The sequence below is a fragment of the Mytilus trossulus genome, chromosome 7 (genome assembly GCF_036588685.1).
Source record: "Mytilus trossulus isolate FHL-02 chromosome 7, PNRI_Mtr1.1.1.hap1, whole genome shotgun sequence".
NCBI classification, from domain to species: Eukaryota; Metazoa; Mollusca; class Bivalvia; order Mytilida; family Mytilidae; genus Mytilus; species Mytilus trossulus.
This window is the reverse complement of record NC_086379.1, coordinates 14759302-14781070: the sequence shown is the minus strand read 5'-3', so window position 1 is coordinate 14781070 and position 21769 is coordinate 14759302. Positions and strand designations below refer to the sequence as shown.

The 21769-nt window shown below is 32.6% G+C and overlaps 1 protein-coding gene across 2 annotated transcripts in view; it reads right to left on the bottom strand.

Annotated features, from left to right (window-relative positions):
* Nucleotides 1-18856, bottom strand: part of LOC134724672 (cytohesin-1-like) — a 31334-nt gene extending 12478 nt beyond the window's left edge. Inside the window, exons 1-4 of one of the 2 annotated variants that reach the window (XM_063587842.1) lie at nt 18680-18856; nt 11015-11088; nt 1507-1571; nt 167-233 (exon numbers count right to left, since the gene is read on the bottom strand). In XM_063587842.1, coding sequence (XP_063443912.1) covers nt 167-233; nt 1507-1571; nt 11015-11088; nt 18680-18734 — 261 coding nt within the window. In that variant the 5' untranslated portion in view covers nt 18735-18856. Of the gene's footprint in view, nt 1-166; nt 234-1506; nt 1572-5889; nt 6584-11014; nt 11089-18679 lie in introns of those variants that run through there. The other variant, XM_063587841.1, reaches the window with a different exon arrangement.
* Between the last annotated feature and the right edge of the window lie 2913 nt (nt 18857-21769).

The window sequence follows — 21769 nt, the reverse complement described above, 5'->3', positions numbered from 1 at the left end:
GTTTGGTGTAGGGTTCGTGTTGCTTTAGACTTAATTTTTCTATGTTATGTTTTGTGTACTATTGTTTGTCCCTTTTTTTAAACACGGCTTTGTCTGTTTATTTTCAATTGATGAACTTGAATGTCCCTCTGGTATCTTTCTCCCTTCTTTTATAATAATCACCTACCTTTTTGGGGTCCATGTTAAATTTCTTCTTCCCAATGGACATCTGTTTAGTCTTTGGGTTGTTCTGACTAAAAACAGTAACATTATTATATGTGAAATTACATATCAGTAAGTCTAAAGATATTAAATTTACAAAGCTAAGATGTCTTCAGGTTTTATGCCTATTCATTTTAGAAACAGAGCAAAAAAACTTGCAAAAATATGTCTGAGCTACAATAACACACTGTCATGACAGTTTTTATGAAGTTATCTAAAACATGACTAACAGAAGCTTCTATCAAACCATAAAACTTTACAGAAGAAGACATTCTGTTGTGATTTGTTGAATGATAAAAGAATTGGAAGTTTCCTTATCAACAAAAAATAAGAAATTAGCAGAATTTAATTTTGTGTATTGTTTTAATGGACAGATTACATAAGATGTCTCTGTACATCCTGTCTCTCAAGAAGGTTGACTGTATTCAAGTTTCATTTTTTAAGTGAGGAGTAGAGGAAGTCAATGATCTGAAGTCAAATGCATCCTCTTACATACATGTTAAGTGCACTATTACAGACCACAAAAGTACAAAGTCCATTGGACATGAATAAAGTGCAGATTCTGTGTTACAATCAGATTGTACCTCAGTGAAATAGTGCAATCACTTGTAATGTATGCAAGAGGATGCATTCAGCATGTTCAGAGATTATCCTTAAGGTGATAAGATAGTAAAAACAATAGTCTTCAGAATTCAATGAGAATTTGAGAATGTGCCAATAGACATTATAGGCACACATTGAAGCAATGAGAATGAAAATATCTACACACATTCAAGTAAAGGGACTATACAAATGTGTACACTTTAAAGAAAAGCAAGGAATAGCCTGGATTTTCATTTATTTCCAAACAAACTGAAATCTCTTTATTTTTTTGGAAAAGTTAAGTTACATACAATGTTATAAAGGGACATAATTCAAGACTGGTAAATGTGTTGCTACCCAAATTCAAACTTTGTCTAAGTTGAGTGGTAATGAGCATTGTGTATAAGTTAATTGTATTACTTCATGTACTTAAAGTGGATGCAAACTTTAGTTGGATAATGGAAATGAAAAATTCAGCAATTTTTCCATTGTAAAGGGGTATAACTCTAAAATGGAAACAGTGATGCCACCCTAATTCATACTGTATTTTTTGGTAATAAGTAATGTGTATAATTAGTTCTAGTTATAACATTTGATTGAAGCAAACTAAAGGTAAAGAACAGAAACCAATTTCAGGATGTACAGACCTACGCACAAGGGTAAAACTTTTAAAATTCCCGTCCACTATGTAGGTGGCTTAAAAACATTATGAACTGATCTTACCTGCCATCAGAGACATCTATCATGTCCATTTCAGACTGGACGTCCGCTATCTCATCTTTAAGTTCCTAAAATGATCAAATTTACAGTTAGATATTTTATCATCAATTATAATAAGTCAGTAAACTTACTATATGTAATGTTTGCTTGTCCTTCTTGGTATAGTATGAATTTGTAACAGATACTAGCAGTTCCATTTTACTATGTTTTATATTCATACTAAATCATAACTTTAAAGTTACGTACATTCCATTTGTACTTTATTAATTTAGAAAAGTTTTCGTTGCAATGTACAATTGTTCAATCAGATATAAAATAGCAGGATAAATCATGTCATCCTGATTTTATAATGCACTATAAGAATTTGCAGACCTTAACTGTTTCCATTGTTACAACTTGAAATAGACGACAAAAAGCTTCATAAGCATTAAAGTCTGTGGTTCAATTGCCATAGGAGCAAATCTACCGTTTAAAGCATAGATCCCAACTCATACTTCAAAGTATGGGAAAACAGGAAGGAAAATTCAAACAAATAAAAAAGCTCCCATATATCATAACTTTCATTGTCAAGTGGCTGACCAAATATCATCCTGTTCAGTAGTTTCTGGGAAAAAAGGGAGTTCATTTTTTTTTAATATTCATTCATGATTTCAAAATTCAAAGTAACAGCAAACATAATTTTTGACTTGGATGGAGAGGTGTTTCATTGGCACTCATACCACATCATCTTATGTCTATGAAGCAGGTGTATAACAGATCTGAAACATGCTCATATTGTTTAACTGATCATTGTCAAGCTGCCGAACAAATATAAAATCACTCTGTCAGGAATTTTTTGGGAAAGTTTGAGAAAAATATTTATTGTACAGACACACATACAGACAAGGTTATTACAACTCCAACTATTAAGTTATAAAAATCCACATAAAAGGTCAAGCTGTTTAAATGACAAGTGATGGCCTTATTTATAAAACCAGCTTAAAACAAACCTGATGTAAGAGGATTTAGGTTTTTTATAAAAAATTTTTTTATAGCAAATGAAAAATAGCGATTTAATTTAGAATTAAATTACTGGCTTGCCTCATAAATAATCACCAAATCTACAAAGATTAATACTCCACATCCAAATTACATAAAAAATGTACTATACTATCTGAATGGAGAGATAGGTAATGAGTTTATCAGATAATTAAATTGCCAATACTGAGTATCCAAAGACCAATTAGGCCAAGCATATAATATAAGTGTGTGGTTCCTATTTCATGCACAGGATTCAAATAAGGTTGAACGTGTGTAGGTTTTTTTATCTTTAAAAGATAAATTAAGGCAGAGGCATTATGTTTTACTTTTGATCTCTTAACAGTGTTTATGGTAAAGCACCAACAATAGTAGGTACCACACATTAGCCTCACTAATATAGCTGGTTCTCAAGGAATTGCCTTTTTTGTTTGTCCTTAACATTATGCAAGCCATGCATTATGTTCAACAAATCCTTTTATCAGCTTTATAAAAACACTGCTCATTAAAACTGTCTCTTTGCATTTGTCAAACTGGTACAAATGTCTCTTTTCATTGTGTCAATCTGATACCATACTGTTACCAAACTGGTACCAGTAATCTCTGACCTAATCTTATCAGCAACAGGAAGTACTACTTATGTGATTTAGTTGACATTGGGAAGACAAACATCTGGTAACCAGTACTACTTTATAGCTGTACCTGACTGCAGGTTACTCTTTTTATCTTTATTCCCCAGATACTTTATCATTATGATAAAACACATTGCTTTTTATGACGATTTTTAATCAAACGTTTATCTAGGTTACATTCAGCAATGAGATACTAACATCTGCAGTACAGATATCAGTGATAAAGTGTAATACAAGACTTCCTTCCATGATCAACAGAATGTCATGGTAAAGAAGTGTGACTGATTACTTTAACAGCATTAGAATGGATGGATGGACAAATGGATTTTACACACATACAAATATGAGTTTGAATTAACTTTTTGTGTACTTTGGTTGAGCGCACACAAACCTTGTTCAACCCTCAAGCAAACTGTACATGTATATGCTTGTCAGGGGCCTGAACTGAGTATCATTTTTGTTTTTTTCCTTTACCGTTAAGTACATAAATCCTTGGTTTTCTTGTTAGAATTGTTTTGCATTTTGTCATATCAGCTGACTTATGAGCAAAGACCCATCAAAACAACATCTGATAAACAAATTTAATAATACTTTTAGATATTTGGATGATATTTTGGCTCTCAATAATGACGACTTCAGTATGTATATTAATGAAATTTATCCTGGTGAACTCACTTTAAATAAAGCTTATACTAACAATGACCACTGCCCTTTCCTCGATCTTGATATCTATATCACTAACGGAAAGCTGAATACTAAAATTTATGATAAAAGGGATGATTTTTCATTTCCTATCGTTAATTATCCGTTTTTAGATGGTGACGTTCCCTTGTCACCATCTTACGGTGTTTATATATCTCAACTTGTACGATTCGCTCGTGTATGTAACAATGTTTTAGATTTTAACGAGAGAAATTTATGTATTACTGAAAAATTATTACACCAGGGTTTTCGATATCACAAACTAGTCAAAACATTTACTAAATTTTATCATCGGTATAAAGACATCATTCGTAAATATAGCTCAACATGCAGACTTTTTATACGTTCAGGTATTTCACATCCAATTTTTTATGGAAATATTCTTTATAAAGCACAAAGGTGTCAGTATTCACCTCATAAACTTACAAAACCTTTGAATAGACTTATTAAGAAGGGATATAATTACGATACTGTTGTCAAGTCATTAAAGATTGCATATTTTGGCGTTAATATTGAGTCACTGATAAGGTCTTTGCGTCGGAACTAAACACATTTATTCTAAAAACTGTTGTTGGCATGACACGGGTTATGTTCTTCTCATATATGTTATGATGGTATGATACTAAACCCCTTACGGGAAGGATTGTGCCTGATGTTCATATGATGAAATCATAATCTTTCAGTCAGTTTAATTGAAGTCTGGAGCTGGCATGTCAGTTAACTGCTAGTAGTCTGTTGTTATTTATGTATTATTGTCATTTTGTTTATTTTCTTTGGTTACATCTTCTGACATCAGACTCAGACTTCTCTTGAACTGAATTTTAATGTGCGTATTGTTATGCTTTTACTTTTCTACACTGGTTAGAGGTATAGGGGGAGGGTTGAGATCTCACAAACATGTTTAACCCCGCCGCATTTTTGCGCCTGTCCCAAGTCAGGAGCCTCTGGCCTTTGTTAGTCTTGTATTATTTAAATTTTAGTTTCTTGTGTACAATTTGGAAATTAGTATGGCGTTCATTATCACTGAACTAGTATATAATTGTTTAGGGGCCAGCTGAAGGACGCCTCCTGGTGCGGGAATTTCTCGCTACATTGAAGACCTGTTGGTGACCTTCTGCTGTTGTGTTTTTTTATTTTGGTCGGGTTGTTGTCTCTTTGACACATTCCCCATTTCCATTCTCAATTTTATCATTGTTTAAGGCCACATGGTGATAACTAGTGGCTTATGTCATTGGACGAGTAGTATCAAACCAATATATTCAAAATTTGTCATTTTAGTTTGATTTTATTATTTCAATACAACCTTGACAGCTGAACATGAACCAAACAGTGTTTCTTTGTCATTCAAATACAGGCGCAGATCCAGAGGGGGGTTCCGGGGTTGGAACTCCCCCCTTTATTTTTGGATGATCAATGCATTTGAATGAGGACATGTAATTGGAACCCCCCTTTGTCCTGGGTTAGGAACCCCCCCTTTTTAAAATGGCTGGATCCGCCCCTGAAATATTACCTTGTAGTTGCAGCAACCCCTCTATACTGACTAGAAGTAAATGAGAATTATCAATAGGAAGCCAGGTCTGCCAATATGTTTGCTTGCACAGATTTCTGACATAACAATGACCTAGTTTATACAGAACTTCTTACGTTAATGAACTAACTATGCATACATGTAGGATAATGTTCAATACCTATGACCTAAACCAATAAGTTTCAAGGTTCCCTGCATTGCACATATTTTTTGTATCCACAAAATAATTGATTGAAACTGATTTTTCGAACTCCTCTAAGACATCAATGATATAAACCTACGACAAAAGTTTCATAAAAATTAAACTTGTGAGAGCACTGACAAGAGTGGACAGACAAACTGACTGACGCCCCATATTTATTTGTCCCATGCATCCCCCAATGTCTTGTGAGCAGGGGATAAAGTATTGAGGCTAGCCTATAAAAGAAGGTATGTTGCAACCACAATCACAGACCTGTCCTGAGCTAGTGAAATGTGCCCAATAACTTCTATCTTATACAAGCTCACCTTTTTGTCAGGGGGTGTAAAAGCCTTTCCTAAACAAGCTCTTTTCTTCTTTTTATATTTAACCCTGACATAAGCATCCTTTCTTTTCAATTTAGAAGTAACCGTTTTTTTCATTTTAGCATCTTCAACTAAAGATTTCATCACTAATTGCCAGGTATCATTATATTCTGCCAGAAACAGGGTGGACATGTGCTCCTTTCCAGTCACAGAGACCATGCTTAAATTTGTCTAACCACACAGATGAAAATTTTCTATTATTTATAGTGAAAAATTTCCTTAATGATTTGCAATTTGGCATACGGTAAATATAAATATTGTGAAAATTTTCTTCAGTTTTATTCAGGCATCCTCAAAAGACAAATTAGTATAATCCTTTTGAACAATTGAGAAATTATTATACAGCACATCACATCAACTCTGTTGTATTCCACATGTAACATTATCAAATCGCCAGCAGATTATATGAGCATCCATTTTTCTTTTTACATTTTTGAACCACTTTAAAAATACCTATTACATCCACAAAATATACTATAATAAAACGAAAGTATACATTTTTCACTCTAATGTTTCCTTTTTTAATCCATTTCAAACTTATCACTGTGTAAAAATTCACAAAGGGGGAATAACGAAAAAAAAGCCAAAAACCAAACAACAGGAAACATACAAGCCAGTCAGTCCTTATAGCTTTGAAGTGCTTTTATAACATTACCCATTGTTAATATATTGTGCAGCATAATGATTCACAAAAGAGTTAGTAACACACATATTATACATTTATGTATGACATTATAGCCTTTTAACATTTTAGGAAATAGCAACTTCAGTTTTAGTAACAAAGTTATACATTTTAAGACTGATATCTTCTCACGGGAAGATTTGCTACTTACTAATGTAGTGTATATTGGAATGTGGGATCAACTACAGGTACACCGGTACATCGAGCCTTGATTCATCATTTTAAGGATGTTTCTCAAATACACTGTATGTATTAATTGTGCAATTGCATGCATTTGTTACAAACATATACATTATTTTAAAGATAACATAATTTCACCCATCCATAACCCAATTGCAAAGACATGCATTACCAAAATATACAACTCTGCTTTTGGAACAAGTTTGGACATTTTCTTCAACTATTCCAACTCCTTCTGTGAGTGGGTATAAAGCACTAAGTTCACTTGATCTATATACAATGATATATAGGGTAGGTTATTTCCTCATGAGATTGACCAATTAATTATTTGCTGTTAAACAAGTTTTTACAGAATATTTACTAGCAATATATATAAGCTGCTTAAATAAAGCCTTTAAAACATACAACATAAAGACAAGTTGTCTACATAATAACTAGAGGCTCTAATGAGCCTGTGTCGCTCACCTTGGTCTATGTGCATATTAAACAAAGGACACAAATGGATTCATGACAAAATTGTATTTTGGTGATGGTGATGTGTTTGAAGTTCTTACTTTACTGAACGATTTTGCTTCTTACAATTATATCTATCATGAACTTTGCCCATTAGTAACAGAGAACTATATTTGGTAAAAATTTACATAAATTTACCAAATTAATGAAAATTGTTAAAAATTGACTATAAAGGGCATTAACTCCTTAAGGGGTCAATTGACCATTTAGGTCATGTTGACTTATTTGTAGATCTTACTTTGCTGAACATTATTGCTGTTTACAGTTTATCGCTATCTATAATAGTATTCAAGATAACCAAAAACGGCAAAATTTCTTTAAAAATTACCAATTGGAGGGCAGCAACCCAACAACCAGTTGTCCAATTCATCTGAAAAATTCAGGGCAGATAGATATTGACTTGATTAACAATTTAACTTCTTGTCAGATTTGCTCTAGATGCTTTGGTTTCATAGTTATAAGCAAAAAACTGCATTTTACCCCTATGTTCTATTTTTAGCCGTGGCGGCCATCTTGGTTGAATGGCCAGGTCATCGGACACATTTTTCATACTAGATATCCCAAAGATGATTGTGGCCTAGTAGTTTCAGTGGAGATTTTGTAAAAGATTACTTAGATTTATGAAAAATGGTTAAAGATTGACTATAAAGGGCAATAACTCCTAAACGGGTCAACTGACCATTTTGGTCATGTTGACTTATTTGTAGATCTTACTTTACTGAACATTATTGCTTTTTACAATTTATCTCTATCTATAATAATATTCAAGATAATAACCAAAAACAGCAAAATTTCCTCAAAATTACCAATTCAGGGGCAGCAACCCAACAACCGATTGACCGATTCATCTGAAAATTTTAGGGCAGATAGATCTTGACCTGATAAACATTTTTATCCCATGTCAGATTTCCTCAAAATGCTTTGGTTTTTGAGTTATAAGCCAAAAACTGCATTTTACCCCTTTGTTCTATTTTTAGCCGTTGCGGCCATCTTGGTTGGTTGACCAGGTCACGCCACACATTTTTTAAACTAGATACCCCAAAGATGATTGTGGCCAAGTTTGGATTAATTTGGCCAAGTAGTTTCAGAGGAGAAGATTTTTGTAAAAGATTACTTTAATTAACGAAAAATGGTTAAAAATTGACTATAAAGGGCAATAACTCCTAAACGGGTCAACTGACCATTTTGGTCATGTTGACTTATTTGTAGATCTTACTTTGCTGAACATTATTGCTGTTTACAGTTTATCTCTAACTATAATAATATTCAAGATAATAACCAAAAACAGCAAAATTTCTTCAAAATTACCAATTCAGGGGCAGCAACCCAACAACCGATTGACAGATTCATCTGAAAATTTCAGGGCAGATAGATCTTGACCTGATAAACATTTTTACCCCATGTCAGATTTGCTCTAAATGCTTTGGTTTTTGAGTTATAAGCCAAAAACTGCATTTTACCCCTATGTTCTATTTTTAGCCGTGGCGGCCATCTTGGTTGGTTGACAGGGTCACGCCAAACTTTTTTTAAACTAGATACCCCAATGATGATTGTGGCTAAGTTTGGTTTGATTTGGCCCAGTAGTTTCAGAGGAGAAGATTTTTGTAAAAGTTAACGACGACGGACGACGACGGACGCCAAGTGATGAGAAAAGCTCACTTGGCCCTTCGGGCCAGGTGAGCTAAAAAGGGAGATAATTATAACAATACAGTTCACTAGATCTTTCTTCCATCATGTAATTACACTTCTTTTTTTATTTTTTTTTACAATTAAACTGATTAGCTTCGACAAAATTTAAAAACTGACCTTGTAAGTGAATCAAAATTGCTTGTTTGTAAGCAGCTCAGTATGCCATTACTATGTATATCAGGATAGTACTCACTATAAATCATAATTTTATGATTGTACTTTTCACCTAACGACAGGTGTTTTGGATGTATTTACTGGTACCCTAGACTGTCAATGACCGATTGATCTGATATCTAATCCAAACACATCAAATATAACATGTATAACAAGATTTCTTTCCATTATCATCACCTGACCAATCAATTCCTGGTAATTATGTTTCAGATCTTCCTTTGTCTGATATTCTAAAACTTTGCTATTTGCCAGATTCTGTCATTGGCAGGTTTATAGTCATGATTGTAAACATGTAAAGACCTCTATTTATACAAGCTTGGAAAGTCTAAGAACTACTTTACTGTAAATGGAAATAACGAACCAAAGATGGCAATTAAAACCTGAGTAACACAGTCTATGCATGCATGCTCCCATATTCTGGTCAGGGCTACTAGACTTTTGTCTATAAAGTAATGGAATGAAAACACAAAGACATTGCTTTTACTCCTTGGTATAAGATAAGATATTTTTATTCCAATAGACAACTTTCGAGTTCGATGCATTTCTGTTAAAAACTCTGTTTTTAGTGAACGTCATTTGTGCGTTTAGGGGCGTCGTCACATCCATTCCAATGTTGAGCGAGTGGTAGGAAAACTTTAATTCTATATTGTACAAATTATTCTGCAAATTGAATTCTCAAATTAAAAATCAGCACTGCTGTCATTAGGGAATTGTCATTAAGTACCTACAGAACAACCGTTATTTCTAGTTTATCCTGCACAATGACGATCACTAAGACGCTTGATGAAAGTTAATAGCAGAAAATGAATAGTGCAGGGATACAGGCGACCCCCTCCCCCCCTATCTGGTAAATGACGTCACAAAGGTGTGTATAATTGAGGAGTTTTTTCCGGTGACGGATGAACTCGAAAGTGGTCTATTAAAAGACCCATGAAGAGCAAAGTAATTTATTACAATGATTTTTAAAAATAGGCACCATTTTTTTTAAAGCTGGATTTACCCAGTTATACAAATATTCTAGTTCAATTAAATGAAAAATGAAATTGATATAAATGTTTGTTATATTTTACCAATTCTCTTATCTTCCAATTAAAATTGTCAATGAGTACTAGGTACATGTACCAAGTTTTAAAAGGAAGGTTTTTTTTATGGAAATTGTCTTTTTTGAGTCACTATGGTATACATAGTTTAAACATCTAGATATTTAGCACTAGTAGATTGACTATTCGTGTATTAACTTAACTTTTAAGTGCCAATTTGGGGCTATTTCATGTGGCAGCCAGTTTTTATTGCTGGAGGAAGACAGAGTACCTGGAGAAAACAACAAACCTTCAATAGGACAACTGACAACCCTAGTCAATTAAGATTGGAGTCTAATGCATGCACACCAGTGGGGTTAGAACTCTATTGACTGGCTAGTACTAACACCTTAGACCACACAGTCCCTTCTAACATTCTAACACTAAAACGTTACAAATGTAACCTAAAGTGAAATGAAACTGTTTAGTAGCTAATAAAACTTCCAGTTTGCCAGTAAAAAATATGCAGAAAATTAGGTGCAATATATAAGATCACTGTAATTTCGATCAAAGTAATAGTAATAGTAGCAATAAAAGTAAATCTATATATCTAGAGAAATTTTATATACCCATTATTGCTATTATATGTACCATACTTCTATTTAATATTTCTCTTTTATCAATACAGGGGGAAAATTGCCTCTTTCAGCACTTAAGCAGTTGTCTGTACAAAAACATTAATTCCATTAAACTTCAGCATGCAGCAATATAATATGCACATTAAACCGTATGATAAGTTGACTACACATACCTGTATTTCCTGTAGAAGCTGTAGCTTTCTCTTTCTAATGCTATCAAGAAGCAGCTTTTCCTCAGGCGTCAAATCTAAAACAAATGGCGAACAATTAAGTATATCAACATCGCTAATGATTCACTGTATACATGTGGCTACTTAAGTCTAAATATTGCAAAAACAAACTGCCAACTGTTTTTTCTTACAATAAATCATGATAAAATAAACTGTCAGGTGAATTTCTGTAATTATCAGGTGTAATCGTTATGCAGTTTGTTTTATAAAACTTTGTAGCAAAAATAGAAACATTGGGAGAGAAAGAACAAAGAAAAGGAGGCAAGTTATCAATTGTTCTACTTATATACATCTCAGTTTGTTTTACAAATTTTGTGACAAAAACAGAAGAGAGAAAGAACAAAGAAAAAAGAAAGAAAACAAAAAGAATGGATTTTAAAATTTGAATTTTTTAATTAAAAGTTAACTCACAGCAGGTTGTCCAAAACTAGGTGTATTCATTATTCTTTGTTATATATCAGAATAAAAAGTATGCATGCAACAAAGAAAGAACAAAGAAAAACCAGAAAGGAAGAACAAAAGAAAGAAGAGATAAGAATCCATTAAGTCATAATCCATGTAATTATCATAAAAAAAAAGTTCTCACTGCAGTTTTGTTGTGTAGATCTCAAATCAAAGTCACAAGAGAGATTTATCTTCATCAATTAATGAACTAACACCAAACTTCTCTTTTGATGTTGAACTTTGAATACACAAATCTTTAGATTTCACATGGTTAACAAAGATATATATAATCCAATTTATTTCACATCCAACATGTTGAATTTATATCAATGTCTAAAGATAAACACTTTTATGTGGAGCAACACATGAAAATAAATATGCAAAAACTGCTTCAACTTAAAAACAGCATCTGTGTTTATATTTTTGTATTTTCACACAAAAACCTTGACCAGCTTTTTTGAACACTTTAATCCATCTGTTTTCAACTAATCAAATTCCTGTCTAGAGTTTTCTAACCATGCATGAAATGAAACATGGTACGAAATGAACATGTTTTATAACAGAGATATTTGTAACCACCATATGGTACAATCTATACATAAAATTAATTACTTGGGCTATTTATATATGTATATATCAGTTTGTAATAGCTGGATATTTTCATTTTCTTGCTAACTGAATATCTTTAAACACTTTCCATTCATAAATTTGCATACATAATATGTACACACACTGATAAGTATAAACTGTGTAAGGTAAATTAGGGTTGAAGGACAATTCAAAGTGGACCCTGGAGATCAGTGCAGGATGCGTCAGAATCAAACAGTTGTAGTTATTTTTTGCCAACACTTCAGATGAAATTTTGTTCTCCCGAGTGTTTTTACTTCAACAAATTCTTTAAGTGAACATTTTCAGGAAACGTAGAAATTTGACAGAGTTAACCATTGCTCCTGAACTGCACATAAATGCAACATTGATGATGATACCATGTAATATGATATTGATGCAATATAAAAAAAATTGTAAGGGTTCCGCAGAACCCAGTGTCTCGCCTATTTTTGCTGTAAATCGCAGGCTCAACAAAAATGAAAAAAAGCAATAAAAATATTCCTCTTGTTACTATTTTATGATTGTAAGAAAATCTAAGTGCATTTAAAAGTAAATTACAGAAAAAACGAAGTCATCTTTTTACAAACATTACTTCTGGATACAATCTTATGATTATAAATAAGCTTCTGTCCAAGTTTGGTACAAACCCAGGATAGTTTAAGAAAATTATTAAAATTTTAAAAACTTTAACCACAGAGTGAATGTAATGGTACCCCGCAGAAAAACTAAGTCCATTTAAAAGTAAAATATGGAAAAAATAGATCTATTTATTTACAAAATTTACTTCTGGATACTATCTTATGATCATAAACAAGCTTCTTTTTTCTTTTGAACCAACCGTTTTGTCAGAAAAATTACACTGGTTATATAGCAGTTTGACAAACACCAATTTTGATCATAGAGAACCTTAATATTCCCTTAAGACACAACGTAATTAAAACGTTAGGACGATTTTACAGAGTTATCTCCCTGTAGTGTTAGGTACAACCTTAATATGTTTTAGGTTTTTTGCAATCCACTAATGAAACTCATGATTCAAATAGATGGCATTTGTTTAAAAATTTCTGTTTTTAAAGAAATAGTGACCTTGACTCTAAAAGTATCAAGCATCTGACCTTTGAACGTCTGATTTTTAATCTCTGACACTGTATTTTCCAACAATTATATTATGGTCAATTTAACTTTTTATGGTAGAGAAAACCCAGTGTTGGACACAGCCGGTCGCCTGGTCGCCAAATGCGACCAAAACCTTGATTGGGCGATTAGAAACTGTAAAAAGATAGATAGTTACTGACCCAAAAATAAATCATTGGGCGAGTTCATTATTATTCTCAAAATCGTAATTACTCCTATATAAATAACACACCCCAACTTCGGAACAATCATTTTCGGAAATCCTCTGGTCACACCGTCAAAACGTACAATGTGAGGAGGTGTTCCATAATTGGAAGGATATACATATAGAAGAGGAATAAGTGCATGGCGGATGACAATATACCACTTTCGATTTCATCCGTCACCGGCAAAAACTCGTCAATTATGCACGCCTTTATGACGTCATTTACCAGATAGAGGGGCTCGCCTGTGTCCCTGCACTATTTACGTTCATCAAGCGTCTTAGTGATCGTCTTTGTGCATGATAAACTAGAAATAATGGTTGCTCTGTAGGTACTTACTGACAATTCCCTAATGACATCAGTGTTGATTGTCAATTTTGAGAATTCAATTTGCCGAATAATTCGTACAATATAGAATTATAGTTTTCCAACCACTCGCTCAACATTGGAAGGAAGTGACGACGCCCCTAAACGCACAAATGACGGTGATAAAGGCGCGTATAATTGACGAGTTTTTTCCGGTGATGGATGAACTCGAAAGTGGTCTATTACGTCGTGCGTGATATTGCTTGTTTAGTGAGGGGGATAGGAGGGGTCCTGATCCTGAAATCCTGGACTTAAAAAAACGAAATTCCGAGGTCCCGAATTTAAATAAAGTCGTCCCGAAATCCGAAAAAAAAGGATTCCCGGATCCCGAAAGGCCGGGTCAATCCCGAAATCCCAAGCTTAAAGTAACACCCGATCCCAGAATCCCGATAAAGGCCCTATCCCCCCTCTTTAGTGGGACAAATAAGGCTTTACTGGCAATGGTGGTCGCAAAACAAATTGTGTTTTATAAAAAATAAAGACAGTCATTGACAGTAAAATCTCGTCTAACCCACTAAACCAAACAAGGACAAGGGAATTCTGAAAAGAACTCCAAACACGGATACAACTGAGAAGCTGTCAAAATATTTTTCATACCATTATGGATAGTAAACCCCAACGGACAGAAACAAGTGATAAGAAAATATTACGTTAAAAAAACTAAAAATGACTAAAAAAATGTCATTTGATTTTGTTTTGCACTGACATTTTGTACTGAAATACAAACTTTTGAAATGACTGACCGAATAGAATATCGCGGAAATTCTCAGTACTAATTTGAATAGATCGATTAACAGAAAACTGTTTAATTTTAAACGCAACAACAAAATCTTCAGTGATGGCCACGAAATCACTATGCAACCTAAACGGTAATGGAACTTCACTTCTCGCTACTCTCATGGAATGAGAGGTCACCTTTTCCTCTTCAAAACCCTAAATTGATCTATATTAGGCACTGGACAGTGAGGTTTCATTAATTCAGTGACAATGAAGACTTGGAAATTATGTGTTTATAATAGGGTTATGTGTCGGCAAGGTTTGATTGAAGAATTTTAAGAACATCAATTTATATTTTTATTTTTTTCATTTTTTATGGCTCAACACGAAAAAAAATTGAATAAAATAATTGGGCTACCAATTTGCATTTTGGGCCTGTGAAGTAATTTTTTCACTGGCCCAAAAAAAAGTTTTCGGGCCAGCCGAAGCCCGACTGTCCTGCACTGAAACCTGTAACCCCTGGATTACAAGCTCTATCTTCACATGTTCACCAAGTTAAGATAAAAGTATTACATCAAAGTAAATAAATTATACTTTGCTACATTTTATTAAAAAAGTTAATCCAACCCTTATAGTTAATGAAGGAAATAGTTCTATCAATAAATCAGAGGCTGTTTCAAAAGGGATGGGGACCACTCAGCTAACGCCACATACACCTCTTTAAATACAGCAATGCCCATACCAGTTGGGATTTATTATAAGCATACATGTAACCTCTGGTATTGTTTTTTTTGCACTTCATATAGCCTAAATATCTTTGATCCACACACCTAAGACTACTGTGGATTCATTTATTTTCGTGGGTACCAATTTTCGTGGTTGGTGGAAAATTTACATATTCGTGGATATTTAATTTCGTGGTTTTGACAAAGTTTACACTCAATCCTTTAGAAAATTTGTTATTCGTTGAACATTTGAATTCGTGGTTCTCCTGTGCCCACGAAAACCACGAAAATTGGTATCCAACGAATATTAATGAATCCACAGTATCATGAATATCCTTTTTTAATTCTGATATGCTAGTGGCCTTATAAGACACCAACATTTCAAATACAGATATCCAAAGTTTTTTAAAAAGTATCAAAATTTACATAAGTTACAACATCTATTTCACTGACATCCTGGTCTTCTTGTGATCACATAATTAGTTCCAGAAACGAGGACGACGAGGATGCTTTTTGACAACCAGGACCTTTGATATGGTACCCACGAGGGTCTAGCACAGTTGGTATAAACCAAACTGGATCTGTGTTTTGTGTTAATAAACAGTGTGTATAAGTTTCATAACATTTGGTTGAGGCAAACTCAAGTTAGAGAACAGAAACTAAAAATTTTGTGATTTAACTATTTATTAAGGGGCACAAATCTAGAAATCATAAAGTGACGCTACCAAAATTCAAACTTGATCTGCAGTATACAGTATATTCTGATAATAAACATTGTGTATAAGTTTCACTGCTTTGTCAGGGGCATTAAAAAAACACACACACATAAACTTAGGTATCCATATATTTGGAATTTGAAACAGAATGCATTAAAATGTCAATAGTATAATTAAAACACTAGAACATGTTAATGAACATGATGAATCTTCTCAAATATTTAGACTCTAATTCATTTTTTCTTTTGTAAACAAATCATTGGCTAATAAATGATGTCACAATTTCATGAAGTTTCAAGGCAAACATTTTTGTCTTGACGTTTTACAATAAATTGTAGGAGTTATAGATTTGCAGATTTCAACAAGATAAGATTCACAACATTTTGATTCTTCTCAATTATTTTTTTAGCCCAACACTAATTCAGTAAAAAGTTATCAAAGGTAATGTACTGTTCCCATGTACCAGGATTATAATTCAATAAGTAATTGAAAGTGGCTAGTTTGTTCAAGTCATAGTTTGTTTTTAAACAGGGAGTAACTCATGAAACATACTGATTAAGAACCTATAAGTTTAAAGAAAAAGTAATTTATGCTGAGATCATAGATCTACAAACATGCTTACCTCTACTAAAAATGGTGCTCTTTTGTCTACTTTTGGTATGTCAGGCCTGAGGGGTATTACTTTACAAAGTCTTATTTTTGTTAAAAAAAAAAAAGTCATTTTTCTTTTTTTGAATTTCTATTGACTAAGGCCTTACTCATTTACTTAACACAACTGATTGCTTGTTTAGCTTTAGAGATAATAGGTTGAACTCTTATCAAAAGGTAAATATATCAAACCAGAACAAAAAGGGTTTTTAAAAAAATACTAGATTTTTTTTAGAGGAGAAGATAAATAGGAGATTATAATTATTAAAACCTTCAAAATAAAATGAAATTCTTACATATTTACATATACATGATATAAAATTGAGAATGGTAATGGGGACTGTATCAAAGAGACAACAACCCGACCATAGAAAAAAACAACAGCGGAAGGTCACCAACAGGTCTTCAATGTTACGAGAAATTTCCGCACCCGGAGGTGTCCTTCAGCTGGCCTCTAAACAAATATATACTAGTTCAGTGATAATGAACGCCATACTAATTTCCAAATTGTACACAAGAAACTAAAATTAAAATAATACAAGACTAACAAAGACCAGAGGCTCCTGACTTGGGACAGGCGCAAAAATGCGGCGGGGTTAAACATGTTTAAGAGATCTCAACCCTCCCCCTATACATGCTATACCTCTAGCCAATGTAGAAAAGTAAACATAACTTCTAATCTATATTTACATGTAAGTAAATAAACATGATTTGTATCAGTACAATGTATGTCGTGCATGTGTGTATATATTGTATTTATACTTTGTGACCTGTATTTCAAAATGCGTCTGACCAATCTTTTCAAGTGAACTAGTTTGTTAACCTTTACCTTTTAATGATAAGTTGACCATCTTTTCAAGTGAACTAGTTTGTTAACCTTTACCTTTTAATGATAGGTTGTCAACTTCATATCTTTCTATGTAATTCCAAGATTGAATGTCCAGTGGCAATCATTACAATCATATTTAGAACAATAATCATTGTTAATAGTTGTTGTTTCCTAAAGATTGCCTCACACTTGTTTTGAATTAGTGAAAACCAAACAATGATTTTGATGTTTGAATACATTTGTAGCTAGTTTACAATATACTGTTTGCTGGCAGACTTTTCGCCCTTAAGCAGTCTGCATCAAAATCTTTTCTGAGGACTTGTCCGAAGACCAATATTCCAACATTTTTCAGGTGTCTAAACAAAGTTTTGCAAAAACTCATTAGTCTGTATGAAATTTTACTAGTCTGGGGCAAAGTACTTCATGTCCTAGTGGCTAATGGTGCAGACTGCCAAAAAAACACAACCTGATATTATCATACTCAAATTATGTGTGTTCCCCTACTTCAATTATATGTGTATCTGGCACTGTTACTACAGGTGAGATAAAACTAATTTACAATCCCAAGTCATTTGTATTCAGTAAGTTCAGCTTTTGACAGTTAATATTATCATGATTATAATACAAATAAAAATACAAAATTTTACTGGTATTTCAACAGTACATCTGCATTCCCTGGTCCTTATAATTCCACCACAGCAACAATCACCTTACATAATTTCAATGATGTCTGACTCAACTATGGAATCAATAAAGTAAATGAAACGGAACCAAATACTAAAATCAAACTATAAACTCTCTGAAATGTCTTTAAAGTTTGCATTTATTCAAAAGAGTAATTAACAATAAAAAGTGCAACAAAACTTGATATACCTTTATAAGAAAATGGTAGTTTTAACCAATGTCATGTGAAAAGTAAGGCTGTAGCGCTCGCTACCCTTTAGTTTAGGAATTATTGAGTGAGTTGTTTATTTTTTATGAATCATAACGAGTGACAGATTAATGCAGCTTGAATCAGCTAACACTAACAGCAAATGAGTATGAATAAACAAAAACTAAAATATAACTTTATATCCGACATGACCTTTGCCTCAATAATAATTATTTTAATGGATGTATACATGTATTTATTGACCTTTATAAATTATTTAATGTTGATAAACATAGTTCGCGGACAAAGCAGCCTATTTTAAAACAAGAATTGCATTAGTACTGACCTGATAGATCAAACGAGTTGCAAGTTTCTGAACTCATTGTCACTTGGATCACCATTTAATATTATCTTCTGTAAATATTATCTGACTGTATAACCAAAACAGTAGCCAATCCAACTTCCTCCTCCGCCTACACAGCAGCGGCCATTACACAAAGTAATTATACAAGGAATTCCGAATGTGAAGGTGATTCTACGTTTTCTCGTCCCTCAAAAAGGATGTACCAACCAGAACGTGCTATCTACGAAACAAATCCATTTACACAAATTTTCGTTACTCACAATTATGCTATTTGCGATTATATACAATTTAAAAGAAATTCAAATTCAGTCAAATTCATCAGATTTAGATCAAGTTCAAGATTTAGATCAAGCAAGGATTCAAGATTTAGATCAAGCAAGGATTTGTACAGTAAAATTCAAATTCAAATTCAAATTCAAATTCAAATTCAAATTCAAATTCAAATTCAAATTCAAATTCAAATTCAAATTCAAATTCAAATTCAAATTCAAATTCAAATTCAAATTCAAATTCAAATTCAAAAAACAAATTTACATATATTACATTCGAATTTCATTTCCAATCAAATTCGAATTTCATTTAAATTCGAATTTCATTGAAATTCCAATTTCATTTCAACTCAGATCCGAATTTCATTTCAATTTTAAATCGAATTTCATTTCTTTTCAACATCAAATTTCATTTCAATATAAATTCCAATTTCATTTCAATTCAAATTTAATTTTCAGTTTGATTTCAATTCGAATTTCAAACTTATATAATTCACATTCATTTCTTTTCAATTCAAATTCAAATTCATTTCAATTCAAATTCAAATTCATTTCAATTCAAATTCAAATTCAAATTCATTTCAATTCAAATTCAAACTCATTTCGATTCAAATTCAAACTTATGTCAATTCAAATTCATATTCAAATTCAAATTTTAATATTATATTTCTAGTCATAAGACAGAGCCTTTATAGCAGTAAAACAACTTGAACCAAAATACATAATAAATGTATCGATTAATATGCCCTGTTTACATGTTAAATGATATGATAGTAATCAAATACGTTGCAATTCTTCCATTATTCGCTTATTTCATATTTTTTTCAAAAGATTATCTGATATCTTTGAGTCTTTGTTTTCCACATAAATCAAAGAAAACATAACTTTAGACTAAGAAAACTATAATACGGTTGTCAAACTTGTCATAATGTATAACTTAATTTGGCCTTATCTGAAAATAACTTATACTTTGGCATAACTACAGTAGACTAACTACAATGTTTTTCTTATATCTCCTCTATGCATTGGCCTAAGTAAACTGCATCAAAGACAAGTTTTGTCATATCAAACATATTATGCTTTGGTCTAAGTCAACTGTGTGGTAGGCACGTTTTGTCATAATACATATTATGCTGTGGTCTAAGTCAACTGTGTGGTAGGCACATAATACATATTATGCTTTGGTCTAAGTCAACTGTGTGGTAGGCACGTTTTGTCATAATACATATTATGCTTTGGTCTAAGTAAACTGTGTGGTAGGCATGTTTTGTCATAATACATATTATGTTTTGGTCTAAGTAAGCTTTGTGGTATGCAAGATTGTCATAATACACATATTAATTATGCTTTGGTCTAAGTAAGCTGTGTGGTAGGCAAGTTTTGTTATAATACATATTATGCTTTGGTCTAAGTCAACTGTGTGGTATGCAAGTTTTGTCTTAATGTAATTCATACTTTGGCCTAGGTAAACCGTATCTCCTGTATGCATGGTAGGTAATTTTGAAATAATATAGCTTATACATTTGCATAAGTTAAGAACATGTGCGGGAGGCAAGTTTTTTCGTAAGGTATAGCATCTTGTTTATATGTTGGCCTATAGGTAAACTATATACGATAGACACGTTTTGTCATCATGTATTTTATGCTTTGGCCATGATAAATTGAACAGTAGCCAATTTTGTCATAATATATCTTATAGTTTCTAAACGTTTCTAAAGTAAACTGAAGACTGAGACATCCTTGTAAACACTGACATATAAAAATTAAATCCCAATTAACACTCTTAATATTATTACCAACTGAATATTGAGAAAAGGAAATTTTGAAAAGAAAATGGAAAGTCATCCCGACTATCATTAATTTTGGTACGTCAAAACTAGGGGAGATTTTAATCGCGTTCCCTTTTCGTGAATGTGATCTACCGAATTAGACTGTTTACCGGGTTTGTAATAACATGAACAACACGACGGTTGCCACATGTGTAGCAGGATCTGCTTTCCATTCCGGACCACTCTAGATCTACCCAAATTTTTGGTGGGTTAAATGTTGCTATGTCTTTAGTTTTCTAAGTTGTGTTTTGTGTACTATTGTATATTTGTCTGTTTTTCTTCTCCTTCTTTAGCCATAGCTTTGTCAGTTTATTTTCGATCTCTGAGTTTGAATGTCTCTCTGGTATCTTTCGCCCCCCTTTTAATCAATGTCCAAAACCTGACAACGTCTACTTAATGTTGAATCTAGTAACAGCAAATTTAGGTAGATAAATTTCCTTTGGAAATTATAACAGTGTTAATTGCGGTTTAAAGATGATATATTTTTAGAAATTTATACATCCTATGCAATGGGTCATTTTCTATAAAGGTTAGTCGTATTTTGTGATTCACCAGCCTGGGGACACATTTTCGACAACAGTGTTGAAGTTATCAAATGATATCATTATATGCAAAAGCATGGTCATCATGCAAAATTAGAACGTACAGATTTGAATACAGTTACTAAGCTGTGTCAATTTCATGATTGGAAAATATTTGAAAATGCTGGAAGGTAGATATATATTTATAAAAAAAAACACGACAAAGTTATGTCCATGTGCCTGTATATTTATTTGTTTCTTCTATCAAGTTACAGAAGTTTCTAAAGAAAAGGCTGATTTCTTACAAAAATGTAATAATTCTAGAACTGACTAATTATTCTAAACATTTTTTCCGTTATGGAAAAAATGTTGTTATATTCTTCCATAGGAAATAATATAACAGAATTGCGAAACATATAGATTATATCCTATTAAATGAACCTGTAGCTAGGT